Source organism: Montipora foliosa, chromosome 6, assembly GCF_036669935.1.
Source record: "Montipora foliosa isolate CH-2021 chromosome 6, ASM3666993v2, whole genome shotgun sequence".
Classification (NCBI taxonomy): Eukaryota; Metazoa; Cnidaria; class Anthozoa; order Scleractinia; family Acroporidae; genus Montipora; species Montipora foliosa.
The window spans coordinates 9,574,122-9,597,380 of NC_090874.1; the positions used below are offsets into that span (position 1 = coordinate 9,574,122).

A 23,259-nucleotide genomic window follows, 5' to 3' on the forward strand; every position below is an offset into this window, starting at 1 on the left:
AACATCATGTAAGCTACGTAATTTTCAAATGGGAGATAAGACTTAACCTGACTTACTCTCTGTCAGAAGCTTCAAACGTTCCACAATTTCAAAAAAATTTTTCCCGTTGTAAAATTGCCAACTCTCTACTTTTTGGCTGTTTTCTCAGACCATAATTTGGCCAAAGCTGCTGTTTTTGGCCCGACGTTCACGCTCGTTCACGTTCATGCCAACAAACTTGAAACCAAAAAAGGCAATTAAGCTACCGTAAACTTTGGATGTGAACATTTATTTTCATAATGGAGCTGAAATTCTTGATATTTTAACACATTTCAAACAAGAATGCCCTACAGAGCAGAGAGGAAGACACGAAGTTTGGAATCAAAACTAATGCAGTAAAATGTCAGTCCAGTCTGGCAGTTCTGTGTATTTGAAGAGCCCTTCCAATTCTGCAACTTTCGCAATTTTACTGACTCGGTGAGAGTTCCAGACCAAAATAACTTGGTTTCCCCTTATTATTCGAAAGTATTTTGCTGTGACGTTTTGTCATAAACAGCCCAACCGTTTTTCGATCTTTTGACACCGTCTACACATAAGGCAAGGAAGATAAACGACACAGATAACGACACGAACACGAAACTTTTCGCCACGGAGACAACCATTACTTTGGTTGCTGCTCATAAAAGATCTCAAAGTCGCGCACGCGCAGACAGAATGCAACTCTGCTCAGCATGCATAGCTGACTTAATTGAGTTTTCTTTGGAATATGTTTTTTCTTGGGGTCGGTGGGGGGGGGGGGGGGGGTCACCCACTTAAATTTCCCTTTTTTGGAGGGGTGGGGGATGAGAAAAAAGTTTATGACTGTGGGGGCGGGGGAAAGCATGTACATTCTTAATGACAGTTTACTTATTTACTCATTTATTTATATACATTATTTATACAGAAATTCCAGTTCAGCATGGCTGGTTTAAATGGAGATCTGTACAAAATGATATGAATAAGTAATAGAAATGAAAGCAAAAAAAAAAAATCATTCGAAGAGTTCATGAAGATGAAAAATTAACTAAGATGATTTAGATGTTTCTTGACTCTCAGTTTAAAACTAGTGAGAGACTAGTGAGAAGATGTTTGAAATTTAGTAGTCTTGGCAAGAGGCCGGCGGATAAGGTCTTTTTTTCTAGTGTTGTAGTTATGGATCTGCTCCGAGGAGTGGAAGTCGTCTAGTAGATATGCTGGAGCCAGGCCATTGATACACTTATAGATCTGTATGCACTTGTGGTATTCTCTGCGGCATTGTAGGGATGGCCACTTTAATGTTTGCTGTATATCAGTATCGGTAGCCTTGCGCCCCGCAACTGTGATTCCCGCAGCTCGCTTGATCGAGAAGACGGTCAAGGTAGTTCTTGTTTCCCTGGCCGCAACCATCCCACACAACGCAACAGTAATCGAATAACGGTAGAACCATAGCATAGCATAGCATTAAACAGAGTAATGCGAGCTTCTTTTGGGATGACTTTTCGGGCTCTAAGTAGCATTCCAAGGCGGGACGAGATTTTGTTTACGATATTTTCAATGTGATCGTTCCATGTTAGTCATGGATCCAGAATATTAAACGCCTAGATATTTAAATTTGTATACCCTTTCAAGATCTTTGTCATTAACACTAATTGTGAATGACTGGACTGAGCTAAGTTTTTGGTGGGTTCCCATAAGCATAACTTTGGTCTTCGAGTGATTTAACATGAGATAGTTTTGGTTCAACCATCCGACAACGTGGTCGAGGTCTTGGGACAGAGCAGCCTCAGTGGCTTGCACAGAACTGCTTTCAAAAAACAACAGGTTGTCGTTATCGTAAAGATGGACTTTACAGTACTTGTTACTGACGGTAGATCGTTAATGTACATTATGAACAATAGAGGTCCCAAGACAGACCCCTGGGTCACACCATATAATATGGGTTTAGCGTCAGATTGAATGCCATTAACGTTAACACTTTTGGTTCTATTTGTAAGATACGCTTTGAACTAATTCACTGAAGACTTACTTAGGCCAAAATCTGCCAATTTCGTAAGTAGTAATTCGTGGTCGAGGGTATCAAAAGCCTTAGATAGGTCCAGAAATGCCAGGCCTGTAAGTTTTCCTTTGTCGATGTTGTGCAGAATAGTGTTTGTAATATCGATTAGGCTGGTAGCAGTAGAATGTAGTGGACGGAAACCGGATTGATAAGAAGATAGGAGCTTGTGCTTTAGTAAGAAACTATACACCATTTCGTGAACTGCCTTTTCTAGAATCTTTGCAAAGACTGGCAGAACTGAGGTTGGGCGATAATCGGAGGTATCAGATTTTGAACCAGACTTGAACACTGGAGTTACGATGGCATGTTTCCAGCTTGCGGTAATAGACCCCTCATTTATCGATCTATTCATAAGTATTGCCAGGGGTGTGGCAAGTGCGTCGGCACCGTCCTTGAGAAGTCGTGCTGGGATATTTTGTTATCCAGTAGATTTGCTGCTTTTGAATTTCTTAAGTTCTTTAGCTGCAAAGGAATCACTAACTTGAGAAAGTTTGACCAAGCCCATGGTCACGTGACCAATAAAAGAAAACTCTAAATTTGTCTACGTGCTACACAATTTGGGTGTTTAATATATAAGTATATATAATATAAGTAGGCATTTATATAGCGCCTTTATCCAATGTCCAAAAGCGCTTTACAACAATAAAAATCAATATTAAAAAAACAATAAAAGCTAAGAAATACTATCAATAATAACTATACTTGAACAAATAAGTCTTAAGCTTAGATTTAAACACATTCACATTAGGGCTTAACTTTATATCTAGTGGCAAATTATTCCATAATTTACTAGGAGCTACAACGGAAAAAGCTCTACCACCATAACTCTTAAGATTGTACCGAGGAACGCTTAAAAGATAATTATCAGATGATCGAAGCCTGCGCACAGGAATGTAACGCTCAAGCATATCACATAAATATAGGGGGGCTAAACCGTTGAGAGCTTTATAAGTTAGGAGCAATATCTTGTAAAGTATACACTGCTCAACTGGTAGCCAATGAAGCTGACATAACACTGACGTAACTGGGTCGTATTTACGACCACCAACAACCAACCGAGCAGCACAATTTTGAACCATCTGCAACCTCTTAATTAGGTAGCAGGGAAGACCAATCAGTAGCGAATTACAGTGATCCAACTTACAAGTAACAAACGCGTGAATTAGAGTCTTAATATTCACTTGCGACAAATATCGCTTAATTCTAGCAATATTCCTAATGCGAAAAAAAGCGGATTTACAAATAGCAGTGACGTGAGACTCAAGTGTCATGTTTTCATCAAAGACGGTTCCCAAATTTCTCGCGGATGAAGTAGGTACTACATGCTCATCGCCAACAAGTAAAAGATTAAGCTGTGGGTGAGGGCGGTGTCGCGCTCCAATGACTAGCACCTCCGTTTTACTATTATTAAGCTTAAGCTTATTACACAGCATCCACTTATTTGTATCACTAATGCAGGCCTCAATGCAGGAAACAGCAGAAAGTTTGTCAACCGTCGAAGATGACTCAAATGAAAGATAAATTTGCATGTCGTCTGCATAGAAGTGAAAACACATCCCGTGAAATCTAACTATGTCCCCCAACGGTGACACCACAAAAAAGATCTCGACTAGTGGACTTTCCCTCTCGAACCATCACAAACCGCACTTTGACTACTGCAATGTCGTCTGGGGAAACTGTGGTATCACGTTACATGACAAATTACAAAAACTGCAAAATAGAGCAGCCAGAGTTTTGACCTTCTCCAATTTTGATGCAAATGCTAGCGAGCTATTCAAAATTTTAGGCTGGAAAAATCTAGTTAGCCAGCAACAAATTGCGCTGGCCACAATGGTCTATAAGTGTCTTCAGGGGCTAGCACCGGAATATCTATGTTCTAAATTTACAAACCGCGAATCTGTTTATAGTTTAAGAGACTCTGAAAGAAAGCTTAATGTTCCGTTTCCGCGGACAAATTATTATAGAAACAGCTTCAGCTATAGAGGTGCTACTGTCTGGAATAGCTTGCCCCTCAAAGCGAGACAAGCAGAGTCTCTTGGGCTTTTCAAAAATCTGATTAAAGACATATTTTAGTATAAAGCACGGCATTCATGGAAAGCAGCTTTAGAATTAATATAGTTTAATTGTATTTTATTGTAATCATTTTAAAATTTTACCTTTTGTAATTTAGATTTTAGCATTGTTTGTAATCTTAGCTGATGATTTTACCGTGCATAAATAATAAAATATCATATCATATCATATCATTAGTGAGGTAAGATTTAAACCAGTGGTTTCATAATTTGTATTCGGTTTTGCATCCAGCCAAGCATGGTTTTCTCTTTATTTTGAAAAATGTTCTTTTTAGAGAAATAAACGATACTGAAATACCCATAAAATTTTCAAAAAAGATGATTTGAAAAAATCAATGCTTACCTTCGTTCTGTATTTGGAGGAAATTTAGGTTTTTTTCTCAAACCGGACGTCAGTTCGTGTACGCATGCGCAGTTGATCTTAGAACGAGCATGAGGAAAAACCTTCGATGCAAACAACATTTCGTGCGGTGATTTTTGCTTGTGAATGGGTTTTCTGGTCAGCTCACTTTATGATGACGTCAGTCACCGGAAGTAACATTTCACTTCCCTAGCAACGCACGATTATTTTTCCTCTTTTAACCAATGATATTGTTTTGTGGGGTTTTCGTTGCCGCCGTCGTTTCTTCTGTAAACTCCCTCGTAAAAAGGATCCGAGAACGAAAGAGAAAAACAGTCGTGACTTTCGAGAATGTAACCAGAATTTATTATTATTAATCAGTCTGGGCAATTAAGAGAAAATAAGGGGGGAAGAGAGGGCATTCCCCATATATAAGGTAATATGTCTCAAGTTATTTTTCGATCGACTCCCACGCTGTACAGATCCCAAGGGGATTAGGCAACAGCCAGTGATATGACCGGAATGTGTTCCGCGTGGATAGTCCAAGCTCAGAGAACACATTCCCTCCATATGATTGGCTGTTGTCTAATCCCCTTGGGATCTGTACAGCGTGGGAGTCGATCGAAAAATAACTTGGGACACATTACTTATGGGAAAGGGCATATACGGGGGATGCCCTCTCTTCCCCCTTTATCTTCTCTTGGCCTTGGAAGGAAGCAAAAACAGTTCTACTGGTTGACGAAATGTTGAGCTTATGGTTGTCAACAAGATGAAGCTTCAACGTTTAACACTAAGCAAAATAAAGCGCCAGCTGTGCCGATTTAAAAGGACAAAACAATGTGGGCAACTAAATACAATAGGGCACTGGCAACAGCGCATGTGCCGCTGAAAATGTTTGTCGACGCTGATGACCCGTCACTGTGACCGTGCCCGTCAGCGGCTAATGCCATCTTAATCAGGTTGTATTTATCGATATCTGATATTCTGCCTTTTTTCGAGTGTCTCGAAAACGTCACGCCATGTCCATCGACATCGGTACTGTGCATAGCGTACATAACCCAAACTTCAGTATCGGGCTGAAAATTAAATGAAAAATGATGTCAGAGAGCACGGAAAGGGGATGTTTCATGTACACGCCGCTCTATGAAATAAAGAGATTTGACGTTTTCTTTTTTTATATTGCAGTTGACTCGGGGATACTCGGAAACTTTGCAGGAGTCGAACCTACGATCTTCCGCGAAATGGAGAATCGCGTAAATGCTCCATTTCGACAATTTTATAGAGCTAGCAGTGTGGCGGGACAATTGTCACATGAACCTAGTTTAATGGCCTGGCTCCCGCGAGGCTCCTATAGCTTAGTGGTAGAGCTCGAACATCCGAACTAGGAATCGGAAGGACGGTCGTAGGAACGTCTCTTGCAACGAGGAGCATTCGGCTTTTTTCGAGTATCCCCAAGTCAACACCGAAAAAACAAATATCTTGATGTTAGTGAGGTTTACAATTGATTTAAGCAGAACGTAGAAGTACTTTCCCAAAGGGCGCGAAAATGACCGTATTCCTATAAGAGAACGTTCTCGTATAGGTAAAGAAGGAAATGTGCCCACGCATTTAACGTCACAGGAATAAAACCTCTGAACATAAGAGCGTCTCACCGGCCCGGGTTGCTCAAAGCAAGTATAGCGCTAACCAGTGATAAACACCATGGAAACCTATAGGTTTTAATACCTTTTAACCAACGGTTAGCAGTAACCAGGCTTCCAACAACCGATGGTTAAATATATAAATTTGATATCTGATTTAGATTTCATAAAACAAATTATTATATAGATATTGGTGAAATACCAGGATTTCTTCTTTTACTAAAAAATCATATCTTCACCGCGCGCAGTGAACATATCATTTTTATCTTTCACAAGTGAGGAGATAGGTGTCGTCATGGTAACGAACACGATTAGCCAATAAAACGCGAGCTTCGTCTTCATTGTAAGATACTGTTGTGCTTCAGTATAATTCTTCTCTATTACATTAACATTTTTATTGCAAAATTTTACGTTATCATGATTTATTTTCATAACTTTCATATCTTGTTTCATGTTACACAACATGCGTGTTTGAGCGGTTGGTGACCACTTTTTCATCATTTCGAAAATGAATGAAACAAGTTGTTGAAAATCTGGACATTTCATCAATATCTATATAATAAATAGAACATTACATGGCCGCTTGAGGATACGAATTTTATCTTCTCTTACTGAAAGTATCTCTCACGAGTATCCCCAAGCGGCCATGTAATATCCTCTATTTAAACACAAAATATATTACGTTTGTTTTATTATATTATTGTTAATGTTCTAGTTAAATAAGTCAGTTTAAGTACAAACGATCTATATCCGATCTAAACAAGAGGGAACGCACTCACGAGTATCGAGTATCGTTCGAGTATCGCTCACGTTCCACAGATTTATCTCAAGTTCAAGTTGATCAAATTAGTACCAGTGTTAGTTTATCTAATTATCTGATTAAAACATTGGATTAGAACATGGGCTTAATCGCGCGGCGGCCATATTGGCCATAGATTTCGTACCCTGAGCCTCGAGTTGAAATGTTTGGGAACGAGGTTCGTTGGGGCAAAACAAAGTGATACGGTTGTGGTGTCTATTTATTTAAACTTTTTTAACGATTTTTCACTCGTGGTCATTCGTGTGTAGTTTTAGAAACGATCCTCGCGCTTGTTGGATATGAGATGATTAGAGCCAACTCGGCGCCTAATTGGCTATCTATCATCTTATATTTGAAACTGGCGCTTGAACCGCAAGAGTAAAAAGTAAAGAGAGGTTGACCAAGTCATCCCCAACAAAGCAACCTCGTTCCGAGGGAAAAACTCTGGGAACGAGGTTGCCAACAACAACATCGCGCACACTTTCTAACGCTCCGTTATTTCTCCAAATCTCCGGATAAGTATCCCGCGACAAGAGTCCAGTTTTTGTTCCAGATTTAGCAGTAACGCAAAAGGGAAAAATTTGCTATTGGTTTGACTGATTTATCGTTAAAATAATCCTCCCCAAGCAAAGAAAAAAATGGATCCCGTCAGCATTAACAGTGAACGTATCTCTTGATCTAGTCTTACCGTAAACTGAACATCCTTCATCATGTCAGTAGTATTTGCTGGCCTCGTAAAGTTCACCATCGTATATTCGCCCATTTGGCTGGCAGATTGAATGGTCAGGTTTTGCTGTGAATCTTTGCTTGGTTGTCTCTTAGCTGTACTCCAGTAGTCCTGTCCAAAAGACAAGGAAAAACATTCAGCAACAAAAAAGGGGGAGAGAAAATGCAAAGTAAACTGTGTAAGCGTTTGTTATGAACCGAAAACACGACAACAGGCTGCCCGAAGCCGAAGGCAACACGAAGGCTGCTTTTTCATAGTTTCTATTGTATTTTTTAGTGTTTTTTCTTTTTTTTTTTTTTTTTTCGGGCGGAAGGGATGGGCGCTAATCCCATCCCGTTGCGTGCACGACTTCTCCCCAGTAATGCCTGTTCTTATTTTTCCAACCTCAATGAGTGATCGGCATAAACTTTGGAGAACGCCTGATGGCATTCAAATGCAATGCAACAGGGAGTTTAAAGTGGTGCTATGATTTATCACTTCTTTGTTTTCTTCAGACTTTGCAAGTGTGTTTGCTTAACACCTGACTGGCTAGATTTTGAGCTTTGATTTTTAACCAAAGGCTGTTTACCTAGAGTGTAACTTTTGGATTTCACGTTCCACCATTACATGTACTGACCAATTGGGCCGTTCGAGGGAAAAGTGACGTCATTTACTGGCTGCGTGTAAACGCAGCTCATTATTTATGCAAAATACAAGTTTAGAAGCTGGGCCCGGTTGTTCAAAAGCCGATTAACCATAATGCCAGATTAAAAATTAACCAAAGAGTTAATTTCTCTACTCTCAAATGTTGTTCAGAGCTGATATTCGGCAAAACTTTATATTAAAAGACGTGACCCTTGGTGAACAAAAATAAACAAGGAATCTTTCACCAAAAAGTTGAAAAAATGAAACAAAAGTTTACGCTAATCCTGGATTAAGTTAATCGGCTTTCGAACACCCGGGCCCTGATCATCGCTGTATATTTAGCAATTATTGAATGTGGCTGAGTAGGATATGAAGAATTCTGCAGGTCGAGGAGGGTGTTATCCACCAAGGCCGAAGGCCGAGGTGGATAATATCCTCCGAGATCTGCAGAATTCTTCATATTCTACGAAAGCCGAATTCAATAATTGCTTTATTATTCATTTCATTCAAAATATTTTCTTCGCTCAAACTTCTAAACCTACTCGCAGCCATTTTTCTGCTCAACAAAAATAACACAATCTCGTCCCCAGCTTTTTTCGGTCAACGGTTCAATAATTTGCAGCGGGCTGCACTTTTGACGTCATTTTCACGTCATCGGTTCAATAATCTGCAGCGGGCTGCACTTTTGACGTCATTGATTCAATATGACGAAGTTTCTTTCCGAATTTGGTGAACAGCAGCTGGTTATAGTGAATTATGCGTGTGGTTTTACCCAATCAGAAACGGGGAAATATTAAGACGGAATCCACCAGAAGTTCGAGTAAGAAGTGGACAAAAACCTTGTACCAAGATTATAAACATCGTATTGCAAACTTCTGTACGACTGTTTTTAATATCTTGTCAAAAAACTCATTTCTAGCAACACCAAACGTCAAAAACAACTACTAATAAACTAGTTTTAAAAACTTATACACAGTACTTATAGGAAGTTGGAGCGTACGAGCTTTCGGCTCCTTCTCGGAGGCTTGTTCACATATAAATGAAAAACAAGAATTGTGAACCGGTAAACTGTTAACGGTCACGTAATTTAGCAACACGTGACCGCAACAGATTGTCCCAGATGTGGGGGAGCAGGTATCTTCCAGTGTCCCGGTTCAAGTCCGGCCTGTGAACCCGGATATAGATGGCCTCTTTGATGCCCCGCCCTATCCAACGATGTTCATGGTCTAACACCTCTACTTCAACCTTATGTCCAGGGTAGTCCCTGTTTATGTGCTGTGAGACTTCAGACGAAGCACTGCTTGGTCTAAGATGCTCTGCGAACCTCGATTTCAAAGTCCGCTCGGTCTCTAACACATACGAGCTGCCACAGTCCACCCCTTGGCACGAAACCCGATAAATAGGGCCACAAGTGTCTCCTTGTTTCTGTGGGTCTTTCGGAAACAAGTTGTCTGTTACGTTCACGTGTTGCTAAATCACGTGACCGTTAACAGTTTGCCGGTTCACAATTCTTGTTTTTCATTTATATGTGAACAAGCCTCCGAGAAGGAGCCGAAAGCTCGTACGCTTCAACTTTCTATAAGTGCTGTGTATAAGTTTTTAAAACTAGTTTATTAGTACGTTTTCACCAGTACAGTGTAACATTCATAAAAGCGTCGAAAACAACTGTTGAACTTCGTAAGAAACACTTGAAAGTACTGGTGACATGAAATTGATGATGAAATTTTACCTGTGTTTGCACAATTTCTCTGAACGTTGAAATTTAATTTTTCTCGTTCCCATGGGAAATTGTTTTCGGTATTTTTTCAGGAAATAATTTATATCTTTAGCTTTCAGGAAATGTAGAAAGGACTGTAAAATACTTAAAATTATTCTGGTACCAGATTTTTGTCCACGAAAAACTGAAATTGCTCGATTTTCTATCGGATTTCGTCTTAATAATTCATCTTCGTACACACACATTGCATTCTCAAACTAGTGAGTCTTTGACGTCATTTTCTCCTTAATCAAGCTCTCACAGTATTTTAAAGTTAGTAATGGCGGGCAATTAAATAGGAAAATTCCAGCGAAAATAAACAGGTGTCTTTTTCAAATCAAGGCTTAAAACTTGGGTCACTTACTGTTTAGTTAACATCGTTTCGAAATTCAAAGAAAAAGAATAATTGATCTTTTTGGTCAGAGTATCACTTTAAAGAAACGACGACGGCCACGGCAACGGCGACGCCACAAAACAATTTTCTTGATTAAAAGAGGAAAAATAGTCGTGATGCACGTGCGGCACGCATTTTAGCACGTATATCTGCCTCACGCTACACAACAACGACGTGAAAATACCAAGAGGTTTGAACGACAACGTCAGAGTACAAATACAAACCGTTCATAATGCAGAATGCATAATTATTTATTCTGAATACATAATGAAGTAGGGACCAGTGCGGAAATCATTCCGAAAATCATATTGCCTAGATTAGAAATCGATTTTTCAGGTACAAATCAGAAACAGGGGCGACGATTTGTCGGACACAAATCAGAAACAGAGGTGACAGACTCGGCCCACAAATTGCTAGACCGCAACCTCGAAAAGCTAAAGCACAATCTCAGTATCAACATTTTCAAACAATCTTTGATCATATTTACCACAGTTATTCACAGAAGAACCGCGTGGATCAAAAAGATGACGACAAAAGATGTGTTGCTTTCTAGTTAATGTTCCTGTTCCTGTTTTATTATCATATTTTCAACGCATTTTCCATAATTATGTAAATTGCCTTTCAATTGATAGCATATCAAATAAACGTTGATGGAATTTGAAAATATATGGACGTTTGTTGTTGCCCATCCTTTCCTTGCATATTTCACTTTCATTTACCTACCTAGACTACCTACTGAACTACACGTAGGATAATATGTCACGGACTAGCCTCCCGCGAAGATACTCTTAGAGATTCGTCACGCGTTCCTCTCCCACGAACGTAAAGAGCCATCTGGAAATCACGTGCGGGTTACTTAGGAACCAATCAGCGCTGTGCAGATCTCTCCTGGGAGCGTCAATGCGTAAACTTCTTCTTTCGATGAATCATAAAAAGGACGAAGCCTTTTCATAATATTCCTCAGAAACATTAATTTTGTTTCCTCGGTGGGTTATGCATTTGCACTCTCACGAGTCAAAATGCGAGTGCTTAGCAAGAGTATGGTCTCGTTTCATCTACTAGTAAAATTGAAAGCGCCGTGGAAATATATAAATACGAATGCAAATATTAAAGTATTGCGAGTGTATTTGAACTGTTGAACTGTGTAGTTGATTTGAACTGCACGCAACGAACGCAACTAGGACAGTAGCGAAAAGAAAGCTTGAAAATATCCACCATACTCATTCTGTGAAGAGCCGCAAACATCTAAGCCAAAGCATGAAATTTATATGCTCCAGTTTCTCTTTGATAAGAATTGCGATCACACGAAGCCCATTTTCTTGCAGTGACCGTACTCAAAATTTCTCAGGGTCTAAAATGCACTTCCAGAATCTGGGCCGAACGTCCGTTGTGATTGGTCAGCGTAAATTTCGGCTCGTTTCAGAACAGGCAGACCACTCTATGTGTTGTTTGTATGAAACGAAGAGAATATATGAGGGTTATGAATAAAGCTCTGAAAATTACAAATCTAAATCACATCTCGGTCTGAATATCCCAACAAAGTTAAGTGAAACCTTAATCGACTCATGTATGGTGTTTTTTCGCCTTCTTGGGCCGTCTAAAGCGTCTTATAGCGAAATTACGCGTGACGAATCCCCCTAAGAATGTCTGCGTGGTATGCTAATGATATCCTTAAACTTTTATATGTACTAAAACTAGACAAAACAAGACGAAATGAAAAGAGAAAAGAATGCAGATTGCATAATGTGGATGATGAGAGCAGTGTTACAAAGGACAAAACAAAAAAAAGGGAAAAACAAACGAGGCCTCATCAGAAATAAAAGAGATCTGCGAAACAAATGGATCATTTGCGCGAACAAAAAATTGAGAATTTGTGGTTACACAACATTCTTGCGTTAGAGGGCCGACTCACTCATTCTAATATTTAGTATTTTGTAACATGTGGAAGGCGTGTACAGAAATTACTAGTCAATTGTTAAACTATAAAAATAATCCGTGTTCTCATTCTGTATCGCGTCAGTTTGTCGCGTCCTGGGTTGTTTCTCGGATGCATGCGGTAGTCTGAAGTGTCAGCCGTCTCCTCGCCCAAACCCGCCAAAGGGGCGAGTAGGCGAGGAGACGGCTGACACTTCAGACTAATGCATGTGGAAGTGATTGTCATTATTGCGTTATCTCCTTGGTGACTCTGAACAAAACAAAACAAAAGATCTCTGTTTTGCTTTTTTTCCTCGTCAGCCAACATTTTTATATTTCACCGTACATTTGATACGTACATTCAATTGATTAATTTCGAATTTATTAATCGGTGAATGGCAAGGAGATGGCAAGTTGCATCTATTACCAGTTGTATCGATTAGCAAAGGATCGATTCTTCATCGTAGGTCCGCTTTTATTTTCGATTCGCTCGCTTTCCGATATCTCGCACACGAGACAATTGATGACAATGTTTGAACGGGAAATATCCCCCGCAAAATTCGAATAAGACGAACGAAGTTAGGAAAGATTTGGTGCGATAAAAAGTGACTATAAAATTTAATTTAGCGAGTGGCTTAGCAACTCATTGAGTTGAAAGCCCAGTGAACTCTTGCTGCAATGAAGCAGTTTATCGAACGTGCAGTATCAGAGTCAGGGTATCATGATCAGGGTTTTAGGTAATTTGCGCAAAACGTATATCAGGTGATTTATCGCATTTTCAGCGAACACCAAACAGAAAACTGTCATTAACTGTCAAAGTGACAGTAGATCTCTAAACCCCGATGATCTTGGCTTATAATTACAATCAAGCTTTCCAAACGAACAATTTTCGGTCGATTTCCCTCTATTTAAGGGGTGCTTAAACTCGATGTATCAGAAAAAACTGGGGAACAAATCTATCGCGGAAACCCTTCGCTTTTGAATCACTCTTACGCCTCTTTAAGGAACTAAGACACTAGACAATAAGAGCGCAAGAGATTTGGCAGTTATATGGTGACACAAACGAAAGATAATGAAAACAGAACTAACAATACCAGCTAAACACTAAACTTACAAAAAGATATGGGATGTTGCTGTTATTGTATCCACCAACGGCAATATCGTAATCTTTCATGCCTGCACCAGTACCCGTGGTGCTGAAACCCACTCCGCACCAACCGGTGTTTTTGCACTTCATTGCGAAGTAAAGCATATCAGTGTCGTTATTGTAGGCCCATTGCAACTCGAAAGAAGTCCCATCGGAAGACTTGAGACTCGCGTAGTGCATCATCCCGTCGTGCATATCCGCGCTGACAGCACAGAAGAACACAACCAGTGCCAAGACAAAGGTGATTTGATGAGTGACTTTCATGATTGACTCTCTTCTACTTGTTGGGAAAATGGTACAAGCTTTGTCAATATCAGAGCTCTTCCCTGAGTATTCCAAAGAAACTGTGTTGCTCAGAGAGCGTCGACTGACTGTTTATAAACTGATCTTTGGCATCCCTTGCATTTTAAAACAACCGATGACGATACCACCTGCCTAGATTAAGTATAGCAGTTTCTTTATTGGCTGCGAAAGCAGTGGAGTCGATGCAGATTTTAATGACAAAAGGAAGGTCTGCAACCTAATGTCTTAATAACCAGCGGGAATATTTGCCTTTGAACATCACAACAACCCGCCAATGTCAATCCAATGTCGTGCATAGCATTAAATAAAGCTCATTAAGACCAACAATTTTCACATCATTTCTACTTGCCTTAAATTACGTGGCATAGTTCTTTTGGAAAAAAATATTTGGCATGATTTGCGTTTAAGGCAGCGTTTACAGGCTTAAGCACTTTGGTGCAACAGTAAGGTGCATTAGATAACCCGAATGGCAAGACATTGAAAACACATTGAAAACTCTCCTTGGTAATACCAATGAAAACCCAAATAGCGCCGATGAATTGGAAAAATATCAATTTTTTTTTTAATTAAATTGAAAGCACAAACACCCCTCCCCCCACAAAACACACTCACACTCACAAACACGGAATATGTTTACATAATAAAGAAAAATAAAATAAAAAAATAGTAAAATAAAATAAAAAATAAAAATAAAAAAATAAAAAAAAATAAAAGAAAATAAAAAGAAAAAGAGGAGGAGGTGCTCTTGTTTTGAGAGGAGCGACCAATTTATTATACTCTACAAGATCGGAATTGCCTGTACAGTTGGAGAACAAGATGCTGGATTCTGTATTTATTTATTTATTTATTTTTGAAGCAATAGCGGTTCCCATTTCTTTCGCGTTGTTGTATCTTCCTTCTCTACTTTATGAATATATTGTAGATGCCGTAAGTATTCTTCGAAAATTGGCTTTTGTTCTTTAAATTTACACAGCCAGATGAAATGTTTGCTTGTCAAAAAACAAAAATCAATTTGCAAATTGTATTTAGAGGTATCTGGCCTCAGTCCCAAGCAAGTATCTACCTGAAAAGCATATTCTTTACTAACAATTTTACAGGCCTGCATCCATGAAAAAACATGATTCCAAAAACAACGGCTTTTGCTACATTCCCAAAATAAATGAAAGAGGCTTTCTTTACCATATTGACAGAAGGTGCATTTCTCATTATCTATACGTCCTATTTTCTTAAGAAAACTATTTGTTGAAAGTCGTCGATGTAGGAAGTTAAAATTAAAAACTATGAGTTTTGAACTCTTGGTACATGTAAAGGCCAAGACATAGGCTGCTTTCCAGTTGACTTTGTGACCGGGTTCCAGATTAATTTCTTTGTGCCATTTTTCTTGACTTAGAGTTGGTAGCTCACTTTTTATTGATACTAACTTCTTGTAAATCAATCTAGAGGGTTTTGAGTTTCTTAGAAATTTTGAAAGGAAGCTCTCATAACTAGCATTAGTCCTTTCACTTTACCTACGGAGAGAATTAGTTGCCGAAATTATTCCGTAATAACTTAAGGGAGGAACTTGAAGGTTATATTTGTCTTGAAAAGCAGTCAATTATGCAAAGATAAAAACTCAAAGGAATCATTTAGGATGTGCTTAACTTCGGTTATACCTTTAAGGGACCAGTCTTTGAAAAAAACTGGTCTATTTCCAATTTTATATGTGAGTTATACCATAGAGGTGAAGATAAAAACTGTGCTTCGGTTGTCAAGTTTTCGGTGAAGGAAGCTTCACACCAAATTTCAAGAATTTCTTTGATGAAAGGGTCTGAGACCTCAATGAAACAGCACGCGTCCTTCCTAGAAAGGTTTCCTAAAAATATCGTCTTTCCTCCATGTGACTGAAGTTCTAAATCAAAAAAAGACTTCCAGCTACTAACTACTATTTTCAGGATCAAGATATTTTTTAATCCAAGATGATTTAAGAGATTTATTAAAAGACTCTATATCAATCATTTTAAGTCCTCCTTCAGAAAAATCGTTTATCATAACATTTCTTTTTATTTTATCCCCTTTTCCGTCCCATAAAAATTTATAAAAGAGCACGTTTATCTCTTTAATTGCTTTATGGTCTGTTTGAAGTGGCGCAAGTATATACACCAATTGTGATACCGCAAGACTTTTAACGACTGTAATTTTCCCAAGCAGACTAAGTCTACGAAATTTCCAACAACTTAACATCGCTTTCACTTTTTCCACTTTATCTATGTAATTATGAGAAACTGTTATATTTGAATCCGACGAAAACCAAAAACCAAGAGCTTTAACTTTTCCTTTAGGCCATTTAAAATTATTTTCAGGACAGAGTTTAAGATCACTGTTTACCTTTGAACCGATCCATAGAGCTTCTGTTTTACCACAGTTGAGTCGGAGACCAGATACCTCTCCAAAAAGATCTAATAGTCTTAAAGATTCTTCAAGTGATTCTATAGAACCGTCCAAGATTAGCGTGGTCACGCTATTAACTTCTCCAAGAAAAAAGCCAAGGAAAGAAATGCAATAGAATTAAGTCTCCAAGATCAGCTTAGAGAGGCAAAGGAAAAATACGAAACTACGCCTAGTGACTCTAACGCAACTCGCTTTAATGCGGCTCAGGAAAAGTTAGAAACTTTCTATGAAGAAAAAACTAAAGGAATAATTATACGTGCACGTGCTCGTTGGCATGAGCATGGAGAAGAGAGCACAAAATATTTTTTAAACCTCGAAAAAAGAAATCATGTAAAAAAGCATATAAGAAAACTTCACATAAGCGGAGTAATAAAAACAGATCCATTTTGTATATTAAAGGAGCAAGAAAGGTTCTACAAAAACTTGTATAAAAGCAGTACTACTGATCCAGATCTTGCATTTAAAATTGATTCTTTCCTAAACGATTTAAATATACCCGCACTTTCTGAAGACCAGAAAAAATTTTGTGAAGGAAATATTTCAGCAGAAGAATGTTTTCGTCTCCTAGATAGCTTTGACAATAATAAAACTCCTGGTGATGACGGCATTCCTATTGAATTTTATAAGACATTTTGGTCAGTAATTAGCGATAGCTTTATGAACTGCATTAATGAATCCTTTGAAAAAGGTGAGATGTCTAGTTCTCAAAAACAAGCAATCATTACACTAATTGAAAAGAAAGGGAAAGATCGCTCTTTTTTAGAAAATTGGCGTCCAATCTCCCTCGTTAATGTAGACACCAAAATAATGACGAAAGCAATTGCATCGAGAATTAAAAATGTCTTGCCCGATATTATTCATCCAAACCAAACAGGATACGTAAAAGATCGGTTTATAGGCGAAACTATACGATCTATTTATGATGTTCTGGACTTTACAGTGAAAGAAAACATCCCGGTTTAATGTTATTCATTGATTTTCAAAAGGCATTCGATAGTGTTGAATGGGAATTTCTTTTTAAATGCTTAGAGGCATTCAATTTTGGTTCAGATCTCCTTCATTGGGTTAAAGTATTCTACAAAATATACAAAGCTGTATCTTGAATAACCGCAGGACATCAAATTTCTTTACGCTGGAACGAGGAGTTCGGCAGGGAGACCAGAATTCGGACATCAAAGGAATTTATATCGGAGATGAGCAAGAAACGAAACTTTTACAGTATGCAGACGACACCACAGCGATATTAGCAGATACTAACTCAGCCAAAGTATTATTTGAACTACTGGACCGGTTTCGATGCATTTCCGGTCTTAAGATTAATTGTTCAAAAACTGAGGGTATGTGGATAGGATCATTGAAAGACAGTAAAGAAGAACATTTTGGCCTAAAATCCCGATTAAAGCTCTGGGGGTATATTTCACATATGATCAGAAACTATTAAAGGAAAAGAACTTTATTGAAAGGCTGGATAGTATTAAAAAACTTATTAATATTTGGTCCTCTAGGGGCCTTTCTATTTACGGTAAAGTGACAATAATTAAATCTTTTTTGATCCCAAAATTCGTTTACGTATGTTCGCTACTCCCTACACCAAAGGAAATTGTGAATAAACTGAATCAATTGTTATTCAAGTTTTTATGGAAAGGTACAGATAAAGTGACTCGCGTATCTGTAATAAACGATTATGAGAGAGGTGGTCTAAAAATGATAGATTTGGAAAGCATGGTTAAATCTTTAAGGTTGGCCTGGCTAAAACGATTCAAACGCAACGTGGAAGACGTATTTACTTCATCTATTAGAGCCCGTAGGAGGTCGGTTTTTTCTAAATTGTAATTATTAAGTTTCTGATTATATGATATCTTCTCAATTTTACCACGAACTTTTGTTATGGTGGTCGGAGTTCCGTGAATCTTTCGCTTCAGAAGGTGACTGGAAAATAATTGTTTGGAATAATAAAGAGATTCGAATAGACAATAAGCCAGTGTACTATAAAAATTATTTTAAATCGGGAATTATTTACATACATGATCTTCTTTTTAACTTAAATACAACGGACTCCTATAACTATTTTTCAAACAAAATTTTCAAAAACAATTTTCTGCAATGGGCGGGCCTTCGTCATTCTGTGCCTTCTCATTTAAAAGAAATCAGCCTAGATAGATTAACCATATCCCCATCACTTATAACTGGAAATAAAATTTTCGATATTAAAGACAAAAAATCAAAAGATTATTATTTGCTTCTGGTCTCAAGAAAAGCTCAATCTCCTAATATTATCCGTAAATTGAAGAGTGATTTTAATTTCACAAGCCAACAATTTAAAGAAATCTTTTCGTTACCACATTTGGTTGCACTTGAGTCATATGTTAAGGCTTTCCAATACAAAGTAATTAATTCTATTCTTTACACTAACAGCAAACTATGCAAAATTGGATTTAGAATTAATGATGCATGTACTTTTTGTAATGATGAACCTGAGAATTTATATCACCTTTTCTATGAACGCCCTCACTCCAAAACGTTCTGGACTAATTTCGAATCGTACTGGTACCTTCTATCGAATCAGCCAATCCATCTTTCTGCGCAAAACGTTTTATTTGGAGTTTTATCAAAACAATGCCCTTTATCAAATTTATTAAACTATTTCATATTAATTGGAAAATTATTTTTGTGGGACTGCAGAAGAAGCCAAACACTTCCTAAAATTCAAGGACTGCAATCGAAACTAAAGATTAAATATGAAACTGAAAAAAAGATCAACAAAAACAACTTCTTTGAAAAGAAATGGGTACTCACTCCAATATAATTAATTAATTTATTTATTTATTTATTTATTTTTAATATGCATGTATCTTTTATTTTGTTGCTCATTGTTTTTAATGTAAGAATATAAATATAATTAGCATCTGTAATCGTATTATTTTGTAAGCAGTGTATAAATTGGTATTGCAAGTTTAAAAAGTAATCATATTGTTTTTGTAGAGTAAGTATTGCAATTGTATTATTGTAAGTAGCACCTGTAATTGTAAGTGCATTGTATTGTACGTAGTGCGTACGCAATTCAATTGTTAAATAGTCTTGATGGTAGTATAATGGATTTTAGTAGTTGTTAATTGTGTAATTTTTGTAAGTTGTGTAAGTAGATGTACCACTGTTGTAAGTAGTGTGAATCATAATAAAAAGTTATCGATCCAAAAAAAAAAAAAAAAAAAAAATTAGCGTGGTGTCATCTGCAACCCATGGTTGATTCGAGACAGTTGAGACACACTGAGTAGTCAAGAGATCTCCTAAAGCTTCCGTAACGAATCTACAGTTATCTATGGTCGACTTATTGTTCGGCAAAACACATGACTCTGGAATTGAAAGCAACAGTAACTTATAACCTTCATTAATTAATGATACTGAGCACAGCCTCCGTAGGCTTCAGTGTTTCCCAAGCGGAAACATGGCCGTTAAGCTTCCCTCGAACACCACTAACACCAACACTGTTTTCCCAGAAATCGCCAAAAATTCCTCACTTGAATTGAATCTGGATGAATAACAACATTCACTTTCAAAAAGAATAAACCTTCACAAGCAAACAAACAAACTGTAACAGAAAGAAAGCTTTTCTATTTTTAGCGGTGATTAAACTTTAACAAGAGGCTACGGGTAGCCTACACTTTGTTAGAAGGCTTTTTAGCCGACTTCCTTTAACTTCACAGTATTTGAGTGGGTTTTTTTTTATGCTACAATATCTTGGTAAATGCTAAGTTTCATTTCCGTAGTCCGAAGTACTGTTTCCTATGTGAATATTTAATAAGCTGAACAGGACAGACGTAATTGATTGTAGTCTGTGTGCAAGAAAGCACCACACATCCTTTTGTTAAAGAAACTCAATGACGCTATTTGTTGATGAAGTATTTTCTTTATGCTAAACCCATGATCTGAATTTTCGTTAATCGCACAGTTCTGTTTCGCACAATTGCTATAAGCACACGCACAAACGTATTTTCTTTTAATAATGTCATTCTGATAGATTTTTTCATCGTTAACTGTTCGTTTATACCTCGCCATTCTATTTCGCAATTTCAATTCTTGTTCTGAGAAAATTAAATTAGCAAACGTTACATGAAAACATTCATGTTGAACAAAAAAGAAAAAGAAAAGAAAATATGTATATTCATGTATTAAAAGGTTTCGCGTGAATGGAATTCGCCCGCGTATTCAGTTTCGATCTTTTGTTTTTCATCAAGAGCATTTCAAATATCAAAGAATCGAGTCTGCCACAGCATTTCTTGAGGACTTTAAAGTTCTTAATTAAATTGTCAGGTGTTAAGGCATGCTCGACCCTGAAATGTTTACCTATCACCGAATGTTTATGTTCTTCCACGCGTTGATGGAGGTGGCGTTAAGTGTAACCAGTATAATTTGCATCGCACAAATCACATGTGAATTCATGTACTACACTTTGCTGGTTTATCAGGGGAGGCTTTTCTTTCGTGACTCTCAGATGATCAGCGATCTTTCTGCTTGTGAACACTGGCTGCAGTTGCTGGTCAATTTTCGTTCCGAGGTCGCCACGTTTAACATAAATGTTTTCACGTAACGTTTGCTAATTTAATTTTCTCACATCCTGAGTACTATAACTGTGCCTTGAAGTCAATTCTTGTTTCTTGTATAAAAAGTGCAGCATACGTCTATGTAATCGATTCCAAGTCTGTCCGTAAGGAAAAAGCTGTTCAACGTTTCCCGTATCTTTCGCTCTTCCCTTTATTTAATGACCGATCTTTCCATCACTTTTGTTGAACATTAAATGACCCGCCATCACAATTGATTGCGCAAATACAAAGAGTCCTTACTGCTCTTTTAAATTTGTATGAGACGTCACTCGAATATAGAATGAGACCAACTCAAACCGGACTGGCACAATTGCTTGCTTCCAAGGAAGGAAAAAGGGGGTTTAACAAATACGAAATCGTACTGGTTTTAGAGTAAAAAAAGGGGTTGCTGGGACACCGCTTTGCTTGGATGCTTGCATACAAAGACACCAGATAATTAATGTTCTCGACAATATATTAAAGGATCACGAACTAAAAGTTGGACTACATTAGGAGCTTATATACACATTTTTCCGTCTTTTTACCATATTTTTCAGCTTGGATGTTTTGACTTTGTAAACAGTCCCTTAAGTACTTTTCGAGTGGGATTGATTAGGTACTTTTTCTCCGAGCAAATCTGAGCAGGCCCCTGAGCAGAGTAACTCCGAGCAAAATATGAGTAGGTCCCTGTAGGGTTTAGGGTTAGGCAACAGTCAACAACAGAGTTGCTCCGAGTAACTCTGAGCAAATATGAGTAGGTCCCTGTAGGGGTGCAACGAGGAGCGCCGAGCAACTCCGAGTAACTCAGAGCAAAATATGAGAAGGTCCCTGTTGGGTTTAGAGTATGTGAGGCAACTGGCAACCACAGAGTTGTTCGGAGCTGTTCGGAGTTACTCGGAGTCGCTCGGAGCTCAGCTTTGCACCCCTACAGGGACCTACTCATATTTGCTCGGAGTTACTCGGAGCTGGTTGGAGTTGCTCGGAGGAAATCTGTCGTCCAATTTTCTCGCCCTACAGGGACCTTAACTTGCTCGAAGAAAAAGTATCTAAACAATCCCACTCGAAATGTACTCACGGGACTGTTTACAAAATCAAAACATCCAAGCTGAAAAATATTGTGAAAAGACGGACAAATTTGTGTAAAACTCCTAGTTTAGTCCAACTTTTAATTCGTAATCCTTTAATATATTGTCGAAAACATTAATTATCTGCTGTCTTTTTATGCAAGCATCCAGCAAGCAAAGCGGTGTCCTAGCAACCCCTTTTTGACTTCAAAACCAGTGCGATTTCGTATTCGTTAATGACATTATTAAAACAAAATATGTTTGTGCATGTGCTTATAGCAATTGTGCGATTAACGAAAATTCAAATCATGGGTTTAGAATAAAGAAAATGCCTCCTCAACAAATAGCGTCATTGACTTTCTTTAACAATTGAAAGGGATGTGTGGTGATTTCTTGCACACAGACTACAATCAATTATGTCTGTTCCGTTCAGCCTATCAAATATTCATATAGGAAACAAAAAGGTTTCATTATATGTGTGCAATGAAGTGCGTTGGTCCCGTTCGAGTTATCAAATATTCAGATCATGTCTTGTATGAGGCTGGTCGGGCTTGTGGTGCCCTGTCCTACAATGCAAATATTCTGTAATAAAATAGACCAAAATGAAATAATCACTACCAGATTGGTTTGTTCCAAATGTGCCCTACCTCCATACTTGTATTTCATCACGTCGATGTATAAAGCCTGGTATTCACTAGCGACGCAAGCACAAGCACAAGCATAGATAGCTTATGCCAGTGAAAACGAACTTTGACATACGCACTACATAACAACCTCGGCATCCGCCATTTTGCTCAAATGCTCAGACGCGGAGAACCTGGAACGAGTGCTTTATTGGCCAGACGTAGGAAATTTCCTTGTGCTTATGCTGCGTTTCGTTTTCACTCGACGCAAGCGAACGCAAGCGTAAGCGCATGTGAAAGAAATTTGGATCCTTATGCTTGTGCTTGTACTAGTGCTTATGCTTGCGTCAACCCCGTTTTTACGGTGAAATAAGCGCTGTTATGTTTGAGCTTGTGTTTGCGCTTGTGCTTGTGTCGCTAGTGAAAACCAGTCTTAACTTTATGTTTCTATTCACTGATGCAGATCGATCCGCACGATCCGCATGATCCACTCACCGCAGAACCCCTACTTGGTATCCTACTATCCTGGATATTTGTTTACATTTAAAACTGTTGTTAAGGGCATTTATTCCAATCAAAACCAGAAAACAGAAGCTTTGCAAGTCTTTACGATAATATCACGATATCTGTTACAGAGTCATGCGATAATCGGAATTGCATTGCTTGCGACGAAAACACAAATACTCGTTTCCGGTCACGCACACAATTCTCTAATACATATTTCCCCGTTTAGCTGTCACGTAGTCTTCCGTGGTTTAGTGGTCTTTGCGATCGCCTCTGAAGGACGAGATACCGA

The 23,259-nt window shown here is 38.2% G+C and overlaps 1 protein-coding gene across 2 annotated transcripts; it reads right to left on the bottom strand.

The window, feature by feature from the left end:
- Window positions 1-2,604: 2,604 nt before the first annotated feature.
- On the bottom strand, window positions 2,605-22,640 carry LOC138006610 (DBH-like monooxygenase protein 1). Of its 2 annotated transcripts, none has more exons than XM_068853047.1 (3): window positions 22,488-22,640; window positions 7,593-7,742; window positions 2,605-5,541 (listed from the first exon to the last, which is right to left on the bottom strand). In XM_068853047.1, the coding sequence occupies exons 1-3, from the start codon at window positions 22,491-22,493 to the stop codon at window positions 5,287-5,289; spliced, it is 411 nt and encodes a 136-aa protein (XP_068709148.1). In that variant the 5' UTR covers window positions 22,494-22,640; the 3' UTR covers window positions 2,605-5,286. The 2 variants fall into 2 exon arrangements, with proteins under 2 accessions (XP_068709148.1, XP_068709147.1); XM_068853046.1 differs by lacking the exon at window positions 22,488-22,640 and adding an exon at window positions 13,434-15,180.
- Between the last annotated feature and the right edge of the window lie 619 nt (window positions 22,641-23,259).

Bases quoted from the DNA above. Each gene is read 5' to 3' on its own strand.
- LOC138006610 (XM_068853046.1), bottom strand. From the start codon at position 13,730: ATGAAAGTCACTCATCAAATCACCTTTGTCTTGGCACTGGTTGTGTTC. The intron at 7,743-13,433 runs GTAAGTTTAGTG...TCTTTTGGACAG, and splicing joins GCAACATCCCATATCTTTTT to GACTACTGGAGTACAGCTAA. The intron at 5,542-7,592 runs GTAAGACTAGAT...TTTAATTTTCAG, and splicing joins TGAAGGATGTTCAGTTTACG to CCCGATACTGAAGTTTGGGT.